General features: G+C 33.4%; 3 protein-coding genes across 8 annotated transcripts; 2 read left to right on the top strand and 1 right to left on the bottom strand.

The window, feature by feature from the left end:
- Window positions 1–375: 375 nt before the first annotated feature.
- Window positions 376–765, top strand: LOC130623045 (tigger transposable element-derived protein 4-like). Its single transcript, XM_057438550.1, has one exon. The coding sequence runs from the start codon at window positions 376–378 to the stop codon at window positions 763–765; it is 390 nt and encodes a 129-aa protein (XP_057294533.1).
- A 4,760-nt stretch (window positions 766–5,525) lies between these two features.
- On the top strand, window positions 5,526–14,602 carry LOC130623746 (ethanolamine-phosphate cytidylyltransferase-like). Of its 5 annotated transcripts, none has more exons than XM_057439261.1 (6): window positions 5,526–5,647; window positions 9,611–9,913; window positions 12,322–12,495; window positions 12,950–13,448; window positions 13,623–13,777; window positions 13,982–14,602. In XM_057439261.1, exons 2-6 carry the CDS (start codon window positions 9,714–9,716, stop codon window positions 14,106–14,108), a joined length of 1,155 nt encoding a protein of 384 aa, XP_057295244.1. In that variant the 5' UTR covers window positions 5,526–5,647; window positions 9,611–9,713; the 3' UTR covers window positions 14,109–14,602. The 5 variants fall into 5 exon arrangements, with proteins under 5 accessions (XP_057295244.1, XP_057295243.1, XP_057295245.1 ...); XM_057439260.1 differs by lacking the exon at window positions 5,526–5,647 and adding an exon at window positions 7,244–7,375; XM_057439262.1 differs by lacking the exon at window positions 5,526–5,647 and adding an exon at window positions 8,354–8,407.
- A 2,131-nt stretch (window positions 14,603–16,733) lies between these two features.
- LOC130624061 (putative transporter svop-1) lies at window positions 16,734–24,933 on the bottom strand. Of its 2 annotated transcripts, XM_057439627.1 has the most exons (16): window positions 24,451–24,933; window positions 22,601–22,698; window positions 22,217–22,315; window positions 22,051–22,122; window positions 21,648–21,772; window positions 21,298–21,361; window positions 21,003–21,128; window positions 20,626–20,757; window positions 20,192–20,271; window positions 19,909–20,000; window positions 19,296–19,415; window positions 18,893–19,004; window positions 18,663–18,744; window positions 18,440–18,529; window positions 17,905–18,018; window positions 16,734–16,992 (listed from the first exon to the last, which is right to left on the bottom strand). In XM_057439627.1, the coding sequence occupies exons 1-16, from the start codon at window positions 24,506–24,508 to the stop codon at window positions 16,972–16,974; spliced, it is 1,485 nt and encodes a 494-aa protein (XP_057295610.1). In that variant the 5' UTR covers window positions 24,509–24,933; the 3' UTR covers window positions 16,734–16,971. The 2 variants fall into 2 exon arrangements, with proteins under 2 accessions (XP_057295610.1, XP_057295609.1); XM_057439626.1 differs by lacking the exon at window positions 16,734–16,992 and having other exon boundaries at window positions 17,002–18,018.
- Between the last annotated feature and the right edge of the window lie 660 nt (window positions 24,934–25,593).

The raw sequence follows: 25,593 nt of genomic DNA on the forward strand, positions 1-25,593 counted from the left end.
TTTAGCTTCTAGGACTTCACCAATAACAGCGTTCCATTTCTTTTGATACTCATGATATCCCATAACGGTTGAGTTACTCTCATAATACTTGATAAGAATGATTTCTATCGGCTGTGTTTCGTTGATTATCATTGAAACAAGATCCATTGTAATTTTCACTTCTTCGTCCTAATTATGGTGTGACTGCTTTGTTGTTGTGTTGTTTCGTTTTGTTTTATAACATTCGAACGTTTTAAAAGGATCATTCAAAATTCGAACGTTTCCTTTGATTTTCAAACGTTTCATCTAATTTTCGAACGTTTCGAAAGCTCGATTAAAAAACAAGTGGGTGGATGTAAACAAACTTTTTAAAGGCTCTTCAAATCCACATTAAAGATGGCAACCGCTCAGACAACGTCAAGGAAGAAAACTGTTCTGACGATCAAAGAAAAATATCTTGCTTTGAAAGAGCTTGAAAAAGAAGGAACAACTAAAAAGTCTATTGCTAAAAAGTATGGTGTCCCACCTAACACACTTTCATACTGGGTTAAGAATAAAAGTGACATTTTTACCAAGTATGAATCAGGCCAGTATGGAGTTAAAAGACAAAAGCTTTCTTCCGGAAAATACGATAACATTGATAAAGCAGTTTACAAGTGGTTCGTTAACGCTCGTGAAAGAACTGTGCCGATTAGTGGTCAAATCATTCGAGAAAAAGCATTGGATTTTGCAAAGCAATTCAACGAACCTGATTTTAAAGCTTCAGAAGGCTGGCTAGACAGATGAAAGTACAGACAAAACATCATTTACAGAATTATTTCTGGAGAGGAAAAGTCTTGTACACCAGGGATGACAGCAAGCTGGGAAGAAACCCACCTGCCAACCATTTTGTCACGCTATGATTTACAAGACATTTTCAATGCTGATGAATTCGGCTTGTTCTACCAGATGCTTCCAACAAATACCTATCATGCCAAAGGTGAAAGATGTGCTGGTGGAAAGTTCAGCAAAGTTCGTTTAACAGGACTTGCAGCAGGAAATGCCCTAGGTGAAGGCATATTACCGGTCAAATCTTGTGAAACGTCAAATGAAGTTCATTGACGGCGGTAAAGAGGTCCCTAAAATTAACATTCTTGAAGGGATGCAAATCTTGGTCAAATCATGGGACGCTGTTTCAAAAGACACCGTTAAAAACTGCTTTAAGAAGGCAGGCATCTCAAAAGAAGCACAGATCACGAGTCTCAATGATGCTGATGACCCATTTAAATCTCTTTCTGACAGCATAAGCGAGTTAAAAAAAAGAGAAGTTGACGGCGACATCTTTAACGCAGATGATTTTGTGGATATTGATTTTGAGGTATGCACGAGTAAATCAATTGAAGTGACTGATGAGGAAATCGTGGAAATCGTACTTAATGAGGACAAAGATCAAAACGCGCCGAATCTCGAAGATGACGATGATGATGAAATTGAGGCACATGACATCCCCCCGAAGAATCCAAAGCAGTCAGAGTTGGAAGAGGCCTTAGAATTGTTGGAAAGATGGTCTTTGTTTGACGGAATGGTCTTGAAATCAGAAAGCAGTTAAACATGATAACACGTACATGTCAAAAACACTACATCGATAGTAAAAAACAATGTAGCATTAAAGATTTTTTTAAGAGTTGAACTCCTTGTATTTACTAGATACATTTTCTTTATAACTTTCATATTTTAAAACCTGTTAACAATTTGTTCAAATTTATTCTTTCTTCAAAAAGTAAAAATTCTTTGTGTTTACACGCTCAACTGAACCACAATGCCTCAATTACTTAAGAAAAGTCCATCCCATTAAGGTTAAGTTGAAAATCTGGCGGGAAAACGAATTTTTCAGTTATTCGAACTCCCGGTTATTCGAAGTAAATTCTTATCCCCCTTGAGGCTTCGAATAACCGGGAGTCTACTGTACATCTATTCTAGTGAACACGAAACTGGACCGTTCCGCTACATCAAACCTGGTAAAACTAAAAAAACCTTTCCTTAGCATTGGAAGATCACTCGTGTCTGCCCTGTTCTAAAAGTCGATACTCCAACTACGTCAAAAGACTATCGCCCAACATAAGTCCTTCATGTTTTGTTTACTTTCTAACAGTGACAAGCTCCAATTCATCATCTTTTATTCACAACTCTTGGTAGCAAAGACAGCTTGGAGATAAAAATAGATCCTATTTCTCTCCTCTAATAAATTTATTGAGCAAAAGGCTGATTTGATTAAAACCTTAACTGGACGTTCACAAAATTCGCCCATGAAACACTGCGTGTTTGTCTTACGTAAATTCGTTAGATTTAAACAATACGAAAAACGTCAGTAGACCAATAAGCATGAAACCAGCGCTGGCACCCTCGTCCCCAGGTTTTTTTTACCTTTGGTGATATGAGAGATGACGGCAAAGAATATCCTGATTTCGCTTGGCGTTGTCGGCAAATACATGGCCAGATTATGCAAACACGTCATACGTATACGTTAATTTATGCGACCAATAATGGTGGAACTCTGGCGAGCGGCCAGAAAGTTTACGTTATTTATATATAGACACACTATACAAAAAGAATTATCTTGGTAACTACAATAAACGTCTTTAAAGTCTTGAAAATATGTTATGCTGTTTTAGTAGCTTTATTAGGTTGCGTAATACTTTCATATAGTTTAGCTAGCTAGGTACTTCCTGAATAGTGATTTTGTTTGGCGAAACTTCAGGCTGAAGTGAAATGGTTCGTTTTTACCTAGATTCAAATCCAGTTTGTAGAAATCATTTTTTTTGTGACGTTCTAAATCGTATGTAAAAAAGTAAGGGAGTGAAGAAAAGGGCAGAATAATATCTCTGGATAAATGTAATGACGGCGTCAGATTATAAAGCCTACCATAGATAGCCGAGATAGAGCTGAAGTACTTTTCTGTAATCAAGACAAATTCTAATCAGATTTATAGTTCTTTTTCTTCTTTTTTTCACGTTTCGTTGGCGATTCTTTGGTATTTTTCCAAGGATATGTTGAAGGATATCGCTAGAAGCAATTAATGGTCAACTGCAATGATAAGACTGATTTCCAATCAAATAACCAATATTTGTTATCTTGTTTGAACAGTGTTTGTTTGTTTTTGCAAAAATGTAAACACGATTTTCAATTTTTCAAAGAGTTTTCGTAGCGTCCCAGTAAAACTTGATCTTGAGTGTCGACACTTGACAGAAGTGACGAATGTTTTCTAGGTAGCCGACGTGGAAAAATAAGATTTCGTTAAAATCTGCATAAACTTTTTAAATATTAAAAACGCACTTAACAAAGTTCAAAAAGTATCTACAATCGGGACAAAAATATTGAGACTAAGGCAGTTTTTTACTCATTATCCAAATATGGAAAAAAGAGTCAAATAGTCAAGACTTTGCAGCCGGCAAGCTGCAAAGTCGCTACCTTTGCACACAAGCAGGCCAGGCAGAGAGATTGTTGAAAAGGTGCTAGTCACATTCTTTAGCACGCCCGCACACCGACATAATTCACATTGGGGACCACGAAGGCCCAAAACTCGTGATTAATGGCCTTGCTGACGTCAGCAACAAATAGCACATTTTAAGAATTTCGTATTTACTAAATAACCTAAGATCCGAAATCAAGTCAATCTGAACTTTGACAAGTTCAAGATGTGCGAATCTAATATAGAATGAGACTACGCAATTACTTGTGGTGGCGAACTTCGAAATTCGCTGTCTTGTCCCAACATATTGTGACCACGATTGTAGTTGCTTTATGGTTTGAAGAAGAATAAAGCTGCATAAGAGGCAGTTATAAAATGCTTTGTAGATTTATTTACTCTCAGAAAAAATTACATCGTTCACATCATACAAACCACTTACTTGTTAGTATTCTTTACGGTTATTTAATCTCACGTATATATAAGTCCATGTGTTTAAATTTTTCTGGAGGCGGGACGCCTTTTCGGAGTGAAAAACATTTTTTAAACATTTTAAATAAAAGTCAAAACAGCCTTTACATTAACGATGATACTCATTACAGGTCTAAATTATGTATGACCCGTTGACGGATACGATAAACTTAAACCATACGGCTGAAAAATGAGATGGATAACTGTGGCAACCTTTCTTGTTAGTTCCAATAAGCGCCGAATTAATTTGGTTATTTTTATTACTGCTTGAGATATTGATTGACGGATCTTACAAGTCATCAATATTTTTTTTGTTTTGTGTTAAGGTTAGTAATATTAAGTAATGGATCATCCTTAGAAGAATCGCTTGTTAAACATTCCATTTTTGGTCTAAAAATACAATTTAATTTTCAAAACTTTGTATTTCCCATTGTTATCTTTCAGTGAATTTTTCATAAGCTTCTCCTTCATTTTTCACGTTTGAAATTTTCATAAAAGCAATTTACATCAGTAGAGTCAAATGTTGAGTTTTAATATATAAAATCATTTTTTACACGTTTTTAGCGCTTCATATAAAGTTACATTTGCGCTGTACGTCCCTTCTCTTACACAATCACCCAATGCCAATTTAACTTCATAGTTTTTAATTTCTCCAGAGAGAGATCTTTAGTATCTTGGGTTTTACTTCCCTGTTCTATCATGCAACATGCTTTGACGCAGATAGCATGTGTTCTTCTTTTAGTTTAACAAGTTGCTGCTCATCAGTATTCGATGCTGCATTAGTATCCAGTTGGAATAAGAAAAAATGAGGTAAAATTTAAATGCACTAGGACCCTCTTCGCAGGAACCTCGTTGATAGCAGTACCAATAGGAACTAAAGAGGCTATCCTTAGTAAACATTTTCAATTTTAATAACTATAATATATAACTATAATATCTAGCTAATACCACAGTCAATAAAAAGAAGTTGGGATAAGATTGGACCAATTTTCAAGAAGGCTAGCTAGCTAGTCATATTAATTAAATTTCCGTGAAATTCATCAACAGCATCGTCATCTACATCTCTATCATTAAGTAACTTGCACACCTAAATAGAAAAAGAATAAAAAAGGCATATAATACTGTGTTACGGTAAAGTACCTTGATACAAAAAAAGAATAACCAACAAAACAAATGTCGACATCTACCACAGCCACAGCCGCCATCATAGCAAGTTATATTGTTCTAGTGGCACTGGCAACCTTTCAAAAAGTCTTTTAAAAAGGTGTCAATGTGTTTTAAAAAGGTGTCAATGGCGAATTTTCTAAATGCGTTAATTAAAATTACTTTTAAAAGCACAAATGGCTATCTTTTTCTAAGAAAAAGACGGATTTATACAATGTCATATATGGACCACAGTTGTGCACCGACACCAAATGACGAATTTTAATTCAAAGGACTTGTTTTAAAAAATAAGACACAACATGGCAACACTACGTAACTGGCTACTTGTGTAAATCTTTTTGTGTTGTGTTTACTTTCGAGAAAAGTATTAATTTTAGAAAAACAAACATAAAACATCTTTAACAGCTATGTAATATTTATATTTTGAAAATAAAACAACAACATTTCTTTGGATGCAGGTGTCTGCTTGTTTGCATAAAAAGAAAATTAAATTCTATTTTAAAAAGTTAATGCAAGCTATGGCATAGTTTGAATTTAAAATTTCGATAAATTTCTTTCATCATTTGATTTCAGAGGCTTTGACTTAAGGTGAGCACTAAATAACATTTGCTTTTTTTATTGCTTGTTGTTGTTGTTGTTTATTTGTTTATTTTCCCTTTACGTGTATCCGTTTGTTTGTTTGCTGTTGTTCTATCGCAGATCTGCAAAGCAATTGTTGCTTTGTTCTACAACATGTTTCCAATAAAATCCGTAAACATTGTGTTTCCAATAAAGTCGTAAAAAAGGATTCCCACAAGGCGAAAAAAAATATTTTTTGGACAGTCTTTACAGTATTAAAAACAACATTGCTATTTAAAATTATTTCCAGTAAGAAGTTTTGCTTATCATAAAACCTAATGAATGCGTTCTGATTGGTTAAAAGTTCACAGCGGAATATTAACTAAACTGTGAGTTTAGATCCATTTTGCCGGCAAATTCCCCATAGAAATCGTCTTGTTGAAATCCGCCGTAACGGTGTCAGTTTTGCAACTGTAGTTAATACCTTTATTAACACCTCTATTAACACCTTTTGTGTTATTGTAAACCAAGATTAAAGTAGCATATTGAGCCAACTCGTGTTTCCTTAAATCAATGAATTTAGAAAAAGAATAATATCTAGAACGTTTTTTGAATGCAAAGTTTTATTCTATGGGTGGCAATTTCTTGTGCGTTTTGCATCTGTCCCATCGTTGTATTACAATCGTATGATTTGTATATGTTATTTATTATTCAACGTTTGCGTGTACAACAATGACTGACGTATTCTTTTGGGCGTTCCCTCTTAATCAGGGAGAAACGCCCCATACCTACTTTATATCGATATCATATTATATCAGATGCCCATCTGTTGACAAAATACCTTTATATGTGTAAAATCAGCCTGGAAAATTAATAGTCAAGAAAAGTTTTATTAGTCTTCAATGTAAGAATTTCTTAATTTTCATGACTAAAGTTGAGTTACAACTAAAAATATATATACATATATACATCCAATCGAAAATCTTACTGTGTATTTTCTTCCTTTTTATCTTCCCTTTTCATGTAATGAAAGAACTAGTTGATTAGACTTAAGCAGAAACAAAATTAAGTTAACCTCGGATCTACAAAAATAATGTAAAGGGGAAAAACTTTTGGTTGAGTGGGCGAAATAAAAGTAAATATTTTCTGAAAGCCAGATAAATTTCTATTGAATGGTGTTAATTTGGTCAAAAAATGATAAACTGAGAAGACGTAAAAAATTATCTAACACTTTTTTCGAGTTTATCGATTATCGCGTAACAATCACACTATTCAAATATCGAGTAATAAAACAGTGTTTTGCTTCTAAGGTCTAGTTACAAATTTGTATCGCAAGTTGCTTTTCATGCTTCTTCGTTGTGTTATACTTTTTTTAACTTCACACTGAAGAAGAAATAGACACCGTTGACGAGCTAAGTATGCAAAGAACATTAAAACTTTAGTTTTCCATATCATATATATATATATATACATAAACCTATTTTTTTTTGTTCTGTTCTCCAACAAAGCATCAATTTGTCTCCATACATTCATAGTAACGAAAAAGAGATCCTAAAACCGAGGTTGTATATGGCTTTTATTTCTTCGAATTCGTTTTGTATCAGCATGTATACACAATACTCGTTAAAAATTAATTAAATACGATTCGAAGCGTTTTGTGAATTCAAGACAGTCTTTCATAATAAATTCTTCGTTAAAAGTGCAAATGTCGTTGTCTATGTTGAAGGATAAGTAAATCATTGGTTTTAATCAGCCCAGGTAATTTATGTTTTTCATACACAAATATAACATAATATTGACATTCAATATCGTTCATTTTTATAACTTTAGACCAACAATCCCAGCCAGTGTTGTTGAGACAAAAACAGTTTTTTTGACATTTTTCAAATATAAACATAAGTTTATGTTCATGAATAGTTTAGAATTATTTTTGCTTTATTAGAATCATAAATTAATTAAACATTGGGTTTTGCTACAAAAAGGATAAACGTGTTACTAAGAACTAACCCAACGGACTGAAATCCGTTTACTTTAGTTCAAGGTCAAGTTGTAAAATTTTTTTATCACAATTTTAACTGAATGGATAAAAAATATGTAAGAGACACCATCCGTTTTTATTCTCTTTTGAAGACAGTATTTTGTGTGTTTTAATACTGCGTCGCACAGGTACATTGCGGATTTCCCACAGAGTAAATAATTTGCTGACGGATGAAGTAACGTATTTTCCGGGTTAACAACTAGTCTTATCTATATTGATAACAACCGTATTCTGTATATTTATAAAGGTTGCGCGCAGCTTCGGTTTGGTTTCCGCACAGAGTAGATAATTCGCTGCCGGGAGAACTTGTGGAATTTTCCAGGGGTTAACTACTAGTTTTTTTTTAAATCCAAGTAATAAAATGGTGAAGATTACTCGTGAAAGGTGAATCCATTTTTCGATAAAAATTCAACTTGATGAAATAAATCTTACAACGTAAAATCAAGTTTTGATAAAAACTTTAGATATTAATACTCATTATAGGATTATTATTAAAATTATAGTGGTAGTTTCAAGCTATAGCCATTATTTAAGGTTTTGAAGAAAACATGAGAACAAATAAGTTAGCAAGATTATGCTTAATAGATAAATACAAAAAAGTAATCTCATAGCTTTACGATTTCTAGGAAAACGCCTAAGTTCTAAGAACATAAATAAAATAAGTTTTCTTTGCCAAATAAACACAGAAAATATCTTCGTAGTCAGAGAAGGAAAACAGTACGCCCAACTCCTTCACAAGATTAACATGAAAGGTATATATATTATAAAAAATAGTGTCTTTTCTTTTCAACATTATTTTTTTTTATTTTGGGTAGAAATCGTCCTGATATGTTCTTAGCATATTCCTTAGCACAGTTAAAAGACTTGAGAATGCAAACTGGTTTTGAAACGTTGTTTAAGTAGCCAAATTCAACTGACAGAGAGACTACTAGACTTTCCGCGTAATACTTAAAATAAAACCTGGAAAAAGACATATCACACATGATAGAATACAAGTTTACATAAGTTAACAATGAATAAAAAAACAAATGTTTATGGCCATGAATGCAAGCGAAATTTCAAAATGGACAAATTTTTAGGATATTCTTAACTCTTTGTCCAATTTTAATTTGAATATTCTTATAAAAAGCGTGTACTTTGAGTCCTCATACTACGTACTTTCTTTCAAACCCGAAATAATATAACCTACAATATTTATCTGGCCTTAAAAAAGCTGCAACCAACACAACTTCGTTCTCATGCTTCTATTTTCGCGCTTTGATATTAACACAGTCCCAATATTGATTACCGCAAAAATAAATTCTGAGAATAAGTTTGTTATTCAACAACTTGTCCGGTCAGAAAATTCCTCTGCTTGAAGCATAGCGACAGGAGGGTTTTTGTGACTACAATTTCACATGACAACATTAAAAAATTACTACAAAACTTTCATTACACATTTTTTTATGTGTCTTTTCTAAAGCCATTGCGATAATTAAAATATCAAATAGACCTTTTGTTTTTAACCTAAAATCCAAGTCAGATATTTTAATAAAGCATTTTTAGATGTCTTGGCTTGGAGGCTTAAGATATTGTCTACTGCAAACAACTCCTCAAATTTCTATGAATTTTCGGTATAATATAATAACATGGTTAAAATTTAAGGCGAAATTAGTCTCTCAGGGAGTAAAAGAAATCGGATCTTATATGCACAAGAGGATCGGCAACATCGGGCGAGGTACAATAGAACATAATAGTTTTTAATTTTAAAGCATATTATAATACAACGACGGTATAAAATGGATTTTCTCAGCATCAGGTTTTTATTTGCGCAGCTTTCGCTTTATTTATACGTAAGTTTTTTATTCACATGTAAACATAACGTTTTGACTTGCGCTGCGTCGACATGGTAACGTTTTTTATATATATAAAGATCTCTCAAAAGATGTGTTGCATTAGACAATTTTTTGTTATAGCCTGTTCAGTCACCAATAATCATAGTGTGAATGCAACCTATAGATTGTACAGTATACACAGTCTTTTGTATGCATAGAGGAAGATTTTACTGTCTCGACTGCGATGCCTGCGACAGATGAAAACAATAACACAGTTAAGAAAGTACGCGTATGGTGCGATGGCTGTTATGATATGGTCCATTTTGGACACGCTAATCAAATGAGACAGGCTAAAGCAATGGGAGATTGCCTAGTGGTGGGCGTACATTCCGATGAAGAAATTAAAAAAAATAAAGGACCTCCGGTGTTTAACGAAGAAGAGAGGTTTGTTTTGTTAATTTCTTTGCTCTAATTATGACTAAACAATCAAGTAACAGCACATTTTCGTCTCCAGGGTTTCTTGAGTGCTAAGTCGCTGTCACGCATCACGGAGGCAAAACATCCTGGGGACGAAGTTGATAACAGCAGTCAAAATTTATTTTTCAAGACAAACGTTATGAGTCATATTCTTACATTTTCAATGGTCGTGCCATATCCACGCCCCGGCGTTTTTCAAGGTTTGTTTTTCGCAAATGACTGGAAAGGAAATTGGCTTGGCTGCGCAACCTGGCCAGGGGAATATATAAATATGATTGATCCTTTTCTATTTAAAGCACTTCCCCGAATCTGTTTCTCGAGCGTCAAAAAGGCAAGCGACGTTGCTGCGTGCCGAAATAATAATACGCTTTCTTTCCGAACGTTTTCCCGTCCGCTAAAAGGCGGACGATGGAAATACTAGAAGTAATGTGATCTTTTCGCAGTGCGCTTTTCTTTTTTTTAAGACTGGTACCTAATTTGGTTTTGAATTATGATAGGCTTTGACTAAGAAGGAATTATCAGGATTACTTTAGTAGCAAATCGCATAATATTAGAGTTATCCTGACGAATCACCATCGTACTAACCTTTTGGGTGCAAGGTACAACAAAACAAAGCCAAAGCACAGGTTGCAAAAACGTCTTTTTGCCCTTGTCTTGTCTCGAATTTATAATAGCCCTACGTAAAGATGTCTTCTGAAAGTGCAAACAAGAAAAGAAAAATTGTCAGAGTTTGGTGTGATGGGTGCTATGATATGGTACATTTTGGACATGCCAACCAAATACGTCAGGCTAAAGCAATGGGTGACTACCTCGTTGTGGGCGTGCATTCTGATGAAGAAATAAAAGTAAATAAAGGTCCCCCAGTGTTTACTCAGGAAGAAAGGTATATTTATGCAAATCAATCTTTTAATGCTTCCTTAAACCACAATTTATGTCTCGTAGTGAGTGGGTAGCTAGCTATTTGCAAGGATCTATCCAAATGGTCTGGGAAGAAGAGGAGGGAGGGGGAGGGTATTGTGCCACCAGGACATGTTTTCAAAAACATTTTTCAAATGCAGCAGTATTTTTTTTACTTTTAACAGTCAATAATCCATCCCCAGGCTAACCAAAGCAAAAAGACTGCTTACTCAACATGTCATACAGCTTTTCAGAGGTTAGATAGATAGATGTGCATATTTTACATGGCTAGCCTCACAAATATCAAGGGATATACCCTGTTTATTATTTCCAGGAGGGACCATGGCTTAGGTGGTGAGTCCTGGAGCATTTAATGTTCATTTTGAGCTACGCAAACCCAATTAGGCTCCGCACTTTACCAGACAACTCCATGCAATATCCAAAGGCCCACACATTGTGCCATCTCCCTATATTCCTCATATGATTTAGGTTAACCTGGGGCTATGGTAACATTCGCTGGCCAATACAGAATCACTGCCCAGGGGATTGTTTCTTGAAAGTATAGTTATAGGTCGCATGAAAGTCAGCTACAGTATATTCTTTCTTACATAAGCCATTTACACCATAATAATAGACACGCGTTTTAGAAGGGCTTAGTGCTTTAAACAATATCAACTGTTCAATTCCTAGAAATCATTTTGAAAATAGATAGATAGATAGACACCCTGTCTATTATTTCCAGAAGGGGCCATGGAGAGTCCTAGAGTATTTAATGCTTATTTTTTGAGCGACGCAGACCCAATTAGGGCCCGCGCTCTACTAAACAACTCCTGGCAACATCCAACTGCCCACACAGTGTGCCATCTTCCTAATTTCCCTCACATGGCTTGTGTTAACCCGGGGCTATGGTAACATTCACTCACCCATGTTGAATAGCCGTCAAGAGGAATTGAACCCCGGTCTCCCGCACAGAGTACGAGAGCTATAACCACTAATCTACGGCGCCATAATGCTTTACAACCCTTGTGTTTCAGCATTTTAAGTGCCAGAAAATAATTTTTGTCACAATTTCCACAAACACTGCAGCACTATTATTAAGTCATATTGGCAATTTAAATAAATATCAACGTTTAACATAGCAAAAACAGAATTTGATTAAATAAATTTTAGCATTTGTCAGAATGATGTGATTTTACCACAAGTGATGATAAACTGACTTTATTAATGATGTAGTTAAAAATATTATGCCAACACAATGACTTATTATTTCCAAATTCTGCCAAAAAGAGTTTTAAAAAATTGAATTTCATGGGGATTTAGTTTTGCGAATGATGGAATTGACGAAATTTGTGAGAACATATTTTCAAAAATGGTGACAGTATCAATTGAGGCCTTTTGTAAAAAGCACAACATCTTGAAATTGCGAAATCAAATTCTCACAAAAATATATTCCATTTAGAGAGTTTAATTTCTTTTAGGTATAAAATGGTGCGTGGTATCAAATGGGTTGATGAAGTGGTAAAGGGAGCACCTTATGTCACAACATTAGAAACACTTGATCAATATAACTGTGATTTCTGTGTGCATGGTGATGACATTACTTGTACTGCTGATGGCACAGATACCTACCACATCGTTAAAAGTAACGGAAGGTATATATTTCACACAGTTCATTTATATCAATATGACTTGTCTTTTGTTGTTTTATTTATGTAGACTTTTAGAATTTATTTTAGTGATGATATACCATAATGCATTTCTAAATATCCCCTTAATTAATTAATTGTAAGTGTTACTGACAGCCTACTAAGAAAATTTTTGGATAAAGAAATTATTAAAACAATTATTTTAGTTAATTTGGATACAACTTCAGAATTTTTCCCAAAAAATAATTGTTATTTAGAAATTTTTTCTATTTTTGTTATTTTTATGATTTTTCTTTCCTTTTCGCTTAGGCTACTCCATCCAAACTCCACAAGATTTCTGTCTTTATGTTAGGATTAAGTTAGGATTACAACATTTCTCCGTAACTTTTTATAGCAGATGGTGGAAATTCCATTAAGTATCAATTTATCTCAGTTTTTAGACTTCTTGACATTTTATTAGATATAAAGAATGCAAACGAACTGAAGGTGTTTCCACTACAAACCTTGTTGGTCGAATGTTACTTATGACAAAAAGTCATTTTGATCACGGAACTCCAATATGTAATGTTAATCCACAAGACATCGAAAAAACGAGGTCAGACTCTTCAACACATAGTCCATACACTGGTGTATCTCACTTCTTGCCCTCGTCTCATAAAATCGTCCAGTTTGCTGATGGAAAAGATCCACAACCTGGAGATAAAATCATTTATGCCCCAGGTGCTTTTGACCTATTCCATGTTGGTTTGCTAGATTTCTTGGAGAAAGCAAAAGAGCATGGTCAGTACCTCATCGTTGGTCTTCATACAGATGAAGTTGTTAATCGTTATAAAGGGAGCAACTTCCCTATCATGAATCTTCACGAGCGCGTTTTAAGTGTCTTGGCATGCCGCTATGTGAACCAAGTCATAATTGGAGCACCTTACAAAGTTACCAAGGAAATTATTGATCAGTTTAAAGTAAGGATTTGTTTATTTTTCTGTTTTGTATGTTCTGTGAATCAAAAACCATACTTTATACCTAATTTATTATATTATTAAGTCCTAAAAATATATTATTTTCTTCTCGCAGTATGCAGATAATTCGCGGCATAAACAGTATGAATATGGTTACCTTCTTATTTTTTGCTATAGGTCAACGTCGTGGTTCACGGTGCTACACCAATAATGAATGATACTGATGAAACTGACCCTTATGCTTATCCAAAAGAACTGGGCATCTTTAAGGAGGTTAACAGTGGAAATGAACTTACAACTGCTGATATTGTGAAAAGAATTATTCGCCATAAGTAAGCTAATATTTTATTTATTTTTGTATGAAAGCTATGTTCTCTCGAAGTCAGGCACTTTACAGACTCAATGTGCGGTTTAGGAAGTTGTTTTAAGTGTTGTTTTTTAAGGAACCAAATATGGGCAAAAGCAGAAACTCAGCAGTACTGTTTTATAAGAAACTTTCGACCTCAAATACGTAAATCATTTTTTCTTAATACTAGATTGGAATACGAAACTAGAAATAAGAAGAAAGAAACGAAAGAGTTAGCTGTACTGGAATATTTGAAACGCCAAAAAAGTAGAGAGGCAGGCAGCGAAAAGTCTGATGCACCCGAAATATCCTCATAGTTATTAATCAAAGTTCACTGCCAACAAGTACTTCTTGTTTAGCGAGGAACATGCAAGTATAAATTAAATTTAATTCTTTGACGAATTAGTCTTTTGTTGATTTTTTTAATTTTAAAAAGTGTCTCTTTTATTTATAAATGGCAACTTTACATAACGAGACGCCATAATGACATTAAATCTTAACCTTGCATAACGTGACGCCACAATGACATTAAATGCACTTCAGTTAGTGTTTCCAAACTACAATGTAGTTTTTGTATGTCAAAATTTTATTCTTTAATTTTATTATTTCTTAAATATGATTTATTTTCGTTATTGTTATATGTGTTATTATGTCACATATTGGTGGCTTTTTTGTACTTAATGAGAAAGTCATATATTTAGTTTTAGCAGACGTTGTACCAATAATTTTAGCGCAAAATATTAGAATTGTAAAATAAAAAAAAAAATTCTTGTATTTATTCTTTTAAAAGATTTATATACAATTCATGTAACTGCTCGTGTTTTCCATATTTTTTCTAATACTTTTTGAATAACTTAAAGAACTGCGCAAATGCACCACAAATGTCAATAAAATGTAGCTACAATTTGTTACTGTTAATATTAGAGTATATCTGCTAAGTTTCTTTTAGTTTTTCAACTAGGATTGGAGTTTATGCTTCATATTCTGTGACGATGGTGATAGTGAAATCAAATTCCAAGTCTAAACCTATTGTTAACCAGATATGATGGAGATACTGTTTTTCATTTTTTCCTTACCTATATCTTTGGCTAACATTTGAAATAAATTAAACAGCATACGAATGATAGGGACATCAGATTTTAATTGTTTGACGCCAATGCCTTTTTTACCCAAAATTTGCCTGATAAACAGTCACGAATTTTTAAATTCTACGTAACCAAAAATTTAGACCAAAAATATTTTGTTTCCTGCAAAAATCTTTTTTTTCTGTGACCACCTTGCGCACAGAGATCACGTTTCAATGTGTACTACAATCTTATCCCAAGGACGTGTTATTTTGTTTTTATATTCCGATAGAACCTAAGATCTAAAGGTTAACGTTTTGTCTCACTTTAGGTGATTTCAGAAGCACTAAGCTGAACTACTTAACAGTAATTACAACACAGACTGTGTGACAGTCACGGAAATGACAAATTGGTCAGATTCATCCACCAGATATTAGTTTACGAATTTAATAGTGAAGAAATAAATGCTGTTCTTTAAAAGTCAGTTCCCATAGTGAATATCATTTTCATATTGAGATCATATTCGTGCAGAACATAGTGAAGAAGCTGAACATTGTTACGAGTTATGTCTTTTAGAACTACACCATGTTTATCATTTTTTTAGCGAAATCTTCTTATTTAAAGGTGCAAACATCAAACGAAAACTTTAAATGTCGCCATTTTGTTTCGATTCTTTTGTTCAAACCATACTATTTTGGTATTGACGCAAAATAATTCACGTTTTGAATCAAAACTAAATTATTCGATTTTGCAATCTCGGTTACGTTCAGTTTCGTGTGGACAGACACCCTATCCGGTACAAATATAAACCGCTAACCAAAACATCTAAACATGGTACCGCATAAAATGCTGGTTAAAATCGATACTAAGCGTTTTGTACTGCCTTTGTAACGCCTATATGTTTTTTTTTTATTTTTGTAATCGATTTAGCATGGTTTCAGAATAATCATATGTGGATCTAGTTCAATTGTTATTTCGTAGTATTCTTTGGGCCACATTGGTACAATTAACAGCTAAAATATAGCTAGTTTTGGGGAAGTATGAGGAGCTAGCTACGCCACTTTGTGTCCAGCATTTCCAGTATATGTGCACATGCGCGAGATGGAAAAGAGTCACTTTATTCCTCTTTCAAAGGAAGAATAAATATGTAAAATAAAAAAGTAATGAGTTTAAAACCTCGTACGAAAATCTATATATCAGATATTAAACCTGACATGCTGAATGACAATGTTTAACATTATCTCATATAACCCCTTTAGCAGGTTTTTACCAGGCTGGATACTATCATTAAAAAAGATATGTCTGATTAAAAACCCAATATTTGATGTCAACGCTGGTATACCCAATGGAAAACTAGATATTAGATGATAAAGCTGTTATACGCAATAGAAAACTAGATATTAGAAAATAAAGTTGTTATGCCCAATGGAAAACTAGATATTAGATGACAAAAGCTGTTATACCCAATGGAAAACCAGATATTAGATAATAAAGTTGTTATGCCCAATGGAAAACTAGATATTAGATGATAAAAGCTGTGATACCAAATGGAAAACCAGATATTCGAAAATGAAGCTGTTATACCCAATGGAAAACCAGATATTAGAATATAAATTTGTTATGCCCAATGGAAAACTAGATATTAGATGATAAAAGTGGGTATACCCGATGAGAAGCCAGATAATATTAAATAATAAAAGTGGGTATGTTGATTGACAAATCTTACTGTTGAAGACAATAAATTCGCTATATGCGATGATTAACAGATTTGTTAATATAAAATATCTTGTTTTTGTTGACTGAAGATATATGATAAAGTAAGAAAAACTAATTATTCTTAGTCACATTGACTTGAACAGTAAATGTAAAAACAAAGAATAATAATTTTAGGTATCATTTGAAAAATATTTACAACAATGCTAAAGTTTATTCACTCATTCTTTGCGAATTTCGTATCGCAAAGAAATATACAATGTATAATATAGAACATATAAGTAAATAAAAGTTTCTTCTATCAAAATTGTCGCTTGACCATGGAGCATTTTTACATAGCAACCAAACTTATCAGCAAACGAGAATTCTGATCAATTACATAGTGTCTAGTGTGGCTGCACTGTCATTCATCATCGTCAACTTCCTAAAAATCAATTTAACATGACTTTCTATCGATCTCGCTGATTTTAGACCAATAATAACGGGAAAAAAACGTCCTGGTAAGTCATTTCACGCAATATGAGAAATAATTCACGCTATTTCAGAAGTATATTATGCAAATTGAAGTAGAGCTACTTATTAATCGCTAACATACTTCGCGGCAGTAAGCGGGAATCAATTCGCGGTCGCCAGAACTGAGAGCGCAGGTGAATCTACTACACTACGCGCAGTAATATGTTTTGGGCGCGCCAAAATAACTTATCATTTGGTCATACTTAAGGGCTTATTTCCATTTGGTTGCAATTTCCGCGATAGCGAAAACTCACGAGTTGTCTCATTAGCGCGTGCGTGCTTTAAACTCGTGAGCTTTTTTAGCTCTAGCGGAAAGGGCAGCCAAATAGAAATGAGCCATAAGGTAATTTTGTTTCGTGGGAAATAATTTCTGCGAAATTTGCAACTTTTTGTCGGTTTTTCGTATATTAGTTTCCGCGAAAGGATTGAGAAACTTGCTGTTCGCGAAAATAATTAGTTTCCAAAACCTAATCCATTAAAAAAATTTTTTTTTTCTATCAAAGAAATTTTTATGACACTTATGTGGGGATTAGGGTGGATTTAGGCAAAATTAAAAATCGTCATTGCGAATTTTTTTTAAAATTCATTAAAGACCTACAAATTGAGCAAAGTACTTGTGTCGAATTAGTTGAAACTTCTTTTAAATTATTTTGTTGGATTGCGTGAAATTCTTCCCAAATCGAGTAATTTTTTTTTAATAAAAATGCCTAAAAAGCTTCTCTGATTTTGTGAAGTTTCTTTCGTAATACGTGAAGTATTTCAAAAATTACCAAGTTTTTATTACGAAACTCCTAATGAGTGGCAAAAATTGAATGTTTCTTACCTCTAAAGTTTTACCCTTCGTTTCCTTAGGAAGCATAAAAGATCCCCCGATGCATATAAAAAGAAGGATAGAGTAAGTAAAAATTGCTACGTGTGGAGACTTTTCCAACATTACCTAAAAGATGAAACGTATGTAACATGAAGTTCTTACATTGTCTTGAGTAAATTCTCTTTACTTCAAAACATGATTAATACAAAGTTTCTGATTTGTTACAGATAATCAAGCTACCATTAAAAATTTAGCTGTTTTCATTTGAACAAGACTGGAAATTTACATCACGTGACCTCGTATGTTGATTATGCATGCTAAATGCGTAAGATACATCCCAATCAAGCGGGTTGTTTAGTCATGTAAGAAAAAAATCTCAAATTTCAGTAAAATCGACAAAGATCTCGACAGCAACGTTGGGGTTTCCCACCTTAGATCAACTGCCACTGTCATTAAAATCCACGCTTTAGTTATTGCATATAAGAAATGTTCTACTGGAATGAAAAGCAGAATCGGTTCCTTCCGTAAAGCTTGATATTGAACTTACTTGAGACACGAACGGTGTCAATATAGCTCCTAGCCTTGCCATTGCACTTGCTGTTCCAAGACCGACCGCTCTTATATTAGTTGGATATACCTAAATAAATTATTCTTACTTCTAAAGCTTTTGTTTATTTAATATTATCATTTCCACATATATATCGCATGGTAGAAATAATTCCTGGCGCTTTAGGCGAAACATTTCAAGTAAACAGCTATTATGACCCTACCTCTGGTGTGTAGAGATAAACACTTTGAACTATCCCAGTTAGGAATGCTCTCAATACGAAGATGAGTAAAACAAGAGGTAATCTAAACAAACAAACAAACAAACAAATAAATGAATAAATGAATAAAAATATAAATAAACTACCAAAAAAGCACATCAATAATAAACAAGAGTCCTATAAGATAAGACTTCAGGAGATGCCATGAAGACTTAAACCACATGCAAACTTACTTTTTTAAACATAAATGAAGAAATGATATGGATACGACTGATCCGAAGAATAAAAAAGCCATCGCATTTTTTCTTCCAACTTTCTCGGCCAGCAAGAAAGTTATAATTAAACCTTAAATACGAAAGTACGTAAAGTTATGCGGTCGCATAGCAACGGTAACATCAACAACGTTGCCGTCTAGAAAAATAACAACAAAAGAGAACAAGAATTACAACACATTATCGGCAACAAAAACGAGCAACAGGACAAAACCAGTGACAACAAAACGACAACAAAACGACAACAAAAATAATAACAGCAATTAAAAACGACAACAAAAACGACAATGACAACGGCAACAACAATGGCGGCAGCAGTAACAACATCAATTTATGTAAAAATAGAATCTGATAACAACGATACCTGGTATTTCACCAAGTGCAGTAAGTAAATAACCTAAGTAATCATTTGTTGTCATAGCATGACAATTATTTCGTCTGTATATCGTGCCGTTACTTATCAACATTGGTACATTTGTAGCATCTAAATAATTAAACATACCAACAATGAAATGGCAAAAGAATTTTTTAATGGAGAATTCGTATTTTCTGTTATTATGGAAATTGACATATAGCATTAGTACCTGCCGCAACTTTAACCGTAAGCCTACTCCTTGAAAAGGAGGGTATAACGAAACAGTCCCTATCACGGCCCGTAACGTCCTTCCAATTTACATGTCATGGTAACAACGTCGGCAACAATAACCACCGTTTAAGCTTGCAGATTTATTCAAATCATTTAAGATTTAAAGACTTATGTCTTCTGTAAACACCGACAAGTTCAAAATAGTTGAAAAGCGCGTCTATAAGTACTTGCGGGCAAAATCTTTCCGAATTGCCTCTCCATTTATAAAAAATTGTTCAAGATTGTAGACGTCTTTTCTTACACTTAGCGACTTCATCAACAAATCATCCTCGTTTAAATGCACACAAAAAGAAATGAGGTGACAAAAATGTAAGTAGCTTCATTTATTTACCTAATTTTCCAACACCACAGCTTGTACCTTCTTTATTCAACAAAATGGTCGTGCAGAGTATGATACCATAATATGAGAATACAGAAGTAAACCTGTAAAAAAATGCAAAAAAAGTATATAAGAGTTGCTGACAACAGCTGAGAATCTAACATGTTGTGTTTCTTTTTTTATTAGGAACTAACTTCTAAATAAGCAAAAACTGTTCCATCTGTTAGTTATTTAATATTAGTTATTGTTATTTGATAAGAACAGTTTGCTTTCGTATATATATGTACGCTCTTACCATAATACCCACAAGATAAGTGTTGTCCGTTTATGATCACTCTCTAATAATTGACTTACTCTACCACGTGGTTTCCGGAGCTGAAATATAAGAAAAGCATGCCACAAAGATGGCGAAAATGGATGTTAATTTTAAATATACCACGCATATACAAAATCCTATTTAACTTCTCAGGTCTAACAAAAACTTTGTTGCTTTCGCTGAACGTAAATTTAGATTATAAACGAGTAAATCTACTCAAATCATTGGGTGTTGCATACTGGTTTAGAAGTGAAATGGATAAAGAAATTAAAAAGAGATCGCGAAGAGCTTTTAGGCGATCGGTACGTGAGCATTTTATGTATTATTTAAATTATTGAGAGCTAATATGAGATTAGCAACCACATTAGCTCTCTGATAGACAAGATACGGTATTGTAAACATTTTATACATACGTAACAAGGAATTTTTTTAAAGCGTCCTTCAGGTAAACGTTTCTTATTATCTTTTGCTATTCTTTCTAAAACTCTTGTTGCCTTTTCTTCTTTTCCAGCAGCTACTAAAAACCTTGGTGATTCTGGCATCCACTAAAAAGAATATTCATTTAAGTCAGTCATCAACGGATGGTCTAAATTGATAAAGCCCTCACTTCTGACGTTCAATCTCTGTTCTCATCATTTCAGCAACTATACTAAAAATACTGCATTAAACACAACACTTATAATTTCACAAAATGATCACTCACAAGAATAGATGCCAAAATTTAGGCCTATTAGCTTCTACAGCTTAATAAATAAATAAAATATAAAGAACAATCCAAACGTTTCCTTACCCACGAAATTAAAATAAAAATAAATATCGGCACACATGAACATATTATAAACCATCTCCATCCAAGAGAATGCATCGTTAGCAATGCTATCATGGCTGAACATACATTGCCAAGTACGTAAAATACCTGATGAAATACAGAAAAGAAATATTTATAAACATACCGTAGAAACTAGATAAGCAGTGCCTGACAAGCTGCATTCACCAATCAAAATTAAGTTAAGTTGGCTAGGTACAAATAAAACTTTATATTTATAGTATTAGTAATTATTTGTGGTTGAAATCATATAACATACGTTTATAAACACCACACCAGCCGCTCTGAATTTTGATGGAAGAAATTCAGAATACATTGTGATGCTGAAATGGAAACAAAAAATTGATCAGATTCCCAAGCTAATGTACGGTCCACGAAGATGCTTGATCATTGAACAACTACATTGAATATTCTAATTGAACAATAGTTTATTTTGCTTTTGTATTTGGTTTATATGCATTTTATCTAACTAGAACATTTCTTCAATATTTCGTATAATAAGGCAAGATGTCACAGAGGTTTTTAACACGACGAATATACGTAAATGTGTCAGTAGAAAAGGACTTCTTTTCTCATATGTTCCACCGGGATAGAAGGAAATGTACTTACGACTGTCCAACACCACCTACACCAAAACCTTGCAACGCCATTGATGTAAGCAATAATACATATTTAGGTGAAAGTGCACTCAATGTGCCAAACACACCAATCCAGACCATACTACATGAAATGGCCTAAAAATAAATAAATAAATAATTAAACATAAAAAATACAAAAAAAACATTTTATTTAACCGAAAGAAGAGGGAAATTGAAAGAATGTAATTTTTGAAATTTGGAAAAAACATGGTGTACTATTTTGCATAATTTTGAAAATTCCACAACAAAATAAATACAGAATATAAACATAGACTAACACAAATACAAACATGATTATGACATTAAGTATAAAACAAAGGAGACTTTATTGCGCCGCAAATGGGAATGCAACAATTAGTTAAAGCGTTACTTACCATTTTTCTGCCGAATGAATCACATATCCAACCCCAAAACCAGCAACCAAAAAACATGCCAGTAAATACGCTCTATAAAAAAAACAAAAACAAATGAAAAAAATCTCTCATATTGTCGTAGGTATAAATAAAAGTTATGTGAATGATAGTACTGTGTCAGTCTTACTGTTGATATCAGTGCTGTCTCTTCAGCTGTTAAATTCCAATAACATTGTACAGATGGTCCCAAAACAGCTAACAATGTGATAGCAATTGCATCGGCCATCTGTGAGAAATATAAAAATTTATTTCAGAAAAAACGCTTCGCCAACAATTGCAGGTTATAAATTTTTGTAAGGAGAAGTTTATGACGGAATAAACATGATGATGAAAAAAAAGGATTTAACAAAAAAAATTAAGCAACTAATATAATTAAACAAATTCCCTTCACACGTGATTTATGTTTTAAGTATTGGAGAGTTGCTGTAAGAAAAATTATGAATCTAATATAAAATCACGTATGTATAGAACACAGAAAGTTTTGGAAAAAATACTAAGAAAAAAAACATACCCAGCTGAAACCGACAAGAAATGTAAGTTTAACTTGAAACCAACCGAAACCCAACTGTTCAATGCATTGATTAATCGTGTAAAATTTTTCATTGTGATCTAAAAAGAGTTTCAAAATTGAAATCGATATGTAGTTTTGGCTGCTGAGTTAAAAGAGCGGGAAATCTCGCTTGTAAAATATTATTTAAAATGCTTCCAAATTTAAAGTGGAGGATTTCAAACACAGAAATAAATACGAACTTTTCAAACAAGTAAAATTTATTGTATTTATAAACAAGATACAACGTTGTGTTCGAGGTAAGTTTTTCGACCCTGTCGCTATGCATGTTTTAAGCGGATCTCCACGAGGCGGAAAATGTCTAGGTGGACTACTTTTTTCGCTGCTACATTTTACGACTCGTGGAGATGGCTACTACTAGCTTGCAATTGTTGTTGTTGTTAGTTAGAAAATAAATTCATATCTTATTAAGAATCATACCAACAAAGGAAGAATCGTATGATGTCGACGCCATTTTGTTTTTCTCAAATGTTCAAAACAAGAAGTTTGTTCACACTTTGTCGCATTCTGATTGGCTAATTTTTAAAAACAAATCAGATCCTCCTACTAACCTCCACAATTCCGCCGCTACTTTGAAAACATTGCCCAATATTTACCAGTGCCCAAGTAGTCAGCCTCGACATTTTCCGCCTCCTGGAGATCTGACTTAACCATGAAAGTCTTGTGTTCTTATATAGATGGATAAAACAATTTTTCCTTAGATAATTGCCACACAATTTCTCCTCTAAGCACTTCCTGGCTATCTTCAACCAAGGATCTCCCCTTGATAAAACAGTTACCCAGTGCTTGCTATTATGCAGGATAAGTTTTCAACACATAACGCTTGGCGTTACATTTGAACTAATAATTCCGTAAGGATTTTTTACCCAGGTAGCCAGTTCTTTAAAAATGGTTTATACTTTGCCCCCAATACAAAAAACACGATGCTTAGCCTGTGATTGCCCCCCCCCCCCCCCCCCCCATCGCAATTAGAGCACCAATTAAGCGCATACAAAATAACATCTAAAAAAAATAAACGATAATGTAACAATCAAGAGGGTCTATTTCCACACTATGCACCCAAATTTTTCCTGCACCCAGGTATGAAAAGTAAGTTTCAAAACCCACAACAAGATTTTCTAAACTCCAGACTGTCCTTTCGAACTACAATCTTCGAAATAAGTAAGTAGACAAGCATTAACTTTGATAACCGCTCCCCCTATAGTCAGTATTGAAATCAAAACAATGGTTGACTTTCAAGAAATTCGACCTAAAGTTGGTAAGAAGGAAAAGAATAAAAAGTCCATACATATTTTGTTTGTTGTTGTTTCAAAACCCTAATCAATAAAGAGATTATGTTTTTACATGGTATGTCCGTATTAAAAATGCTTCAACTCTCATAATCTCTTAACGCTACAACAAATAAAATGGGCTCGCTGAATGTTTCTGTTCTGTCAATCAAAGAAATTATCCAGCGAGTATCCTAGATGTCTCCAGGACCATCATCAAATAAGGTATCTTAATAGGAAACTGTAAGGAGCTGGCAGGCATCCAGAGATCCAGACTGATAATTATCGGAGGTGATTATCCAGGGGAAAAAAGGGCAAAAACATACAGGGAAGAAGTATCATGGTGCCTGTTAAATGTCTTGTTCTTCTGCAAAAGCATGTGTGAAGAACGTTTTGTAAATCTTACAGAAAATATAAAAAATACTAATTTTAGCATCAAAATTTGTTTAGCTTTTAAAAATAATTGAGAGGTAGCTTTATTAATGAAAAGCCAAAAACAGAAAAAAAATCAAAATCTCCACTTACCAGATAAATCATTATCCTCATGTAGCAGAGATTGATCTTCATTGTATTTCTTTTCCATTAACTAGCTATCACGTGACCTTGATGACGTCAGAGAAAGCAGCATTAAGATTGATATTATTTATGTCGACTAAACCTAAAAATATCAGCTAATTTAAAATATTGTTAAAAAAGCCGGATTACTGGTGTTCTATAAAGAAGTCAAGATGGAACAAAATGTCAACGTTTTACGTATTTTTGCAGTCATTGACGCCTTATCCACTTTAATTATTCGTAAGTCAAAGCACACATTAAAAAAAATTTCTTCTCGAAAAAGGTTGACTGCAAAATAAAAAAATTTCCTGTGATAACATTTTCTATTTTTTTTTTTATGCAAACTAAAATAAGGTGCGACCTGCAAAGCTTAAAATATAACAGAAAGAAAAAAAAAGTGCGAACTTTAATAAATTTATTATGAGCAATAACCAGAACAGACAGATGTGCTACCCGCCCTGTAAATATGCATGTAATGTCTTGTTTTGTATGGACGAAACTACACTAGCCAGCGATGGATAATGGATTGTTAAAAGAAAATGGCTATTCCAGCATAAATATTTGTTATAAATTATTATTATTATTTGTCTCTTAATTTTATCAATATTTTTAAGAAAACTTTACTCAAGTTTTTTGACAATCAGCTGCTGCGTAGAAATCTTTATAAAGAAGAACTCTTCATATTATTTTGCAACATTCTTTCACTCAGATTTAAAAAACATCTTTCTAATAAGATTCAGAAGAACAGCCTATTCAAAAGAAAAATTTCCCATTAATAATGCTGAACGCTTTTTTTAAGCAACTCCTTCAAATTCTTCGAAAATGATACTTGCAAGCAATATTTAGTCTAAAACGAAACAGGCAAGCAATGGAGATGCAGAAAAACAGAAAAGGTCTCCTAGGCTTTCCTTCTTTTTAAATTTCATATAAGTTTTATACGACATCAAATGTTATTATAACTAAAATCTTGATTTTGATTGGTGCACCGGAAGGTTTAACTAAGAAGGTAAACACATTGGTTTAGGCTTCCGAACTAGATGTCAACGAGCAAGCAACAATTGAGCTTTGAAAAAACTTAAGTAAAATAAAATTAAGCCTAGCTAAAAAAATATG

Source organism: Hydractinia symbiolongicarpus, chromosome 13 (assembly GCF_029227915.1).
Source record: "Hydractinia symbiolongicarpus strain clone_291-10 chromosome 13, HSymV2.1, whole genome shotgun sequence".
Taxonomy (NCBI): Eukaryota; Metazoa; Cnidaria; class Hydrozoa; order Anthoathecata; family Hydractiniidae; genus Hydractinia; species Hydractinia symbiolongicarpus.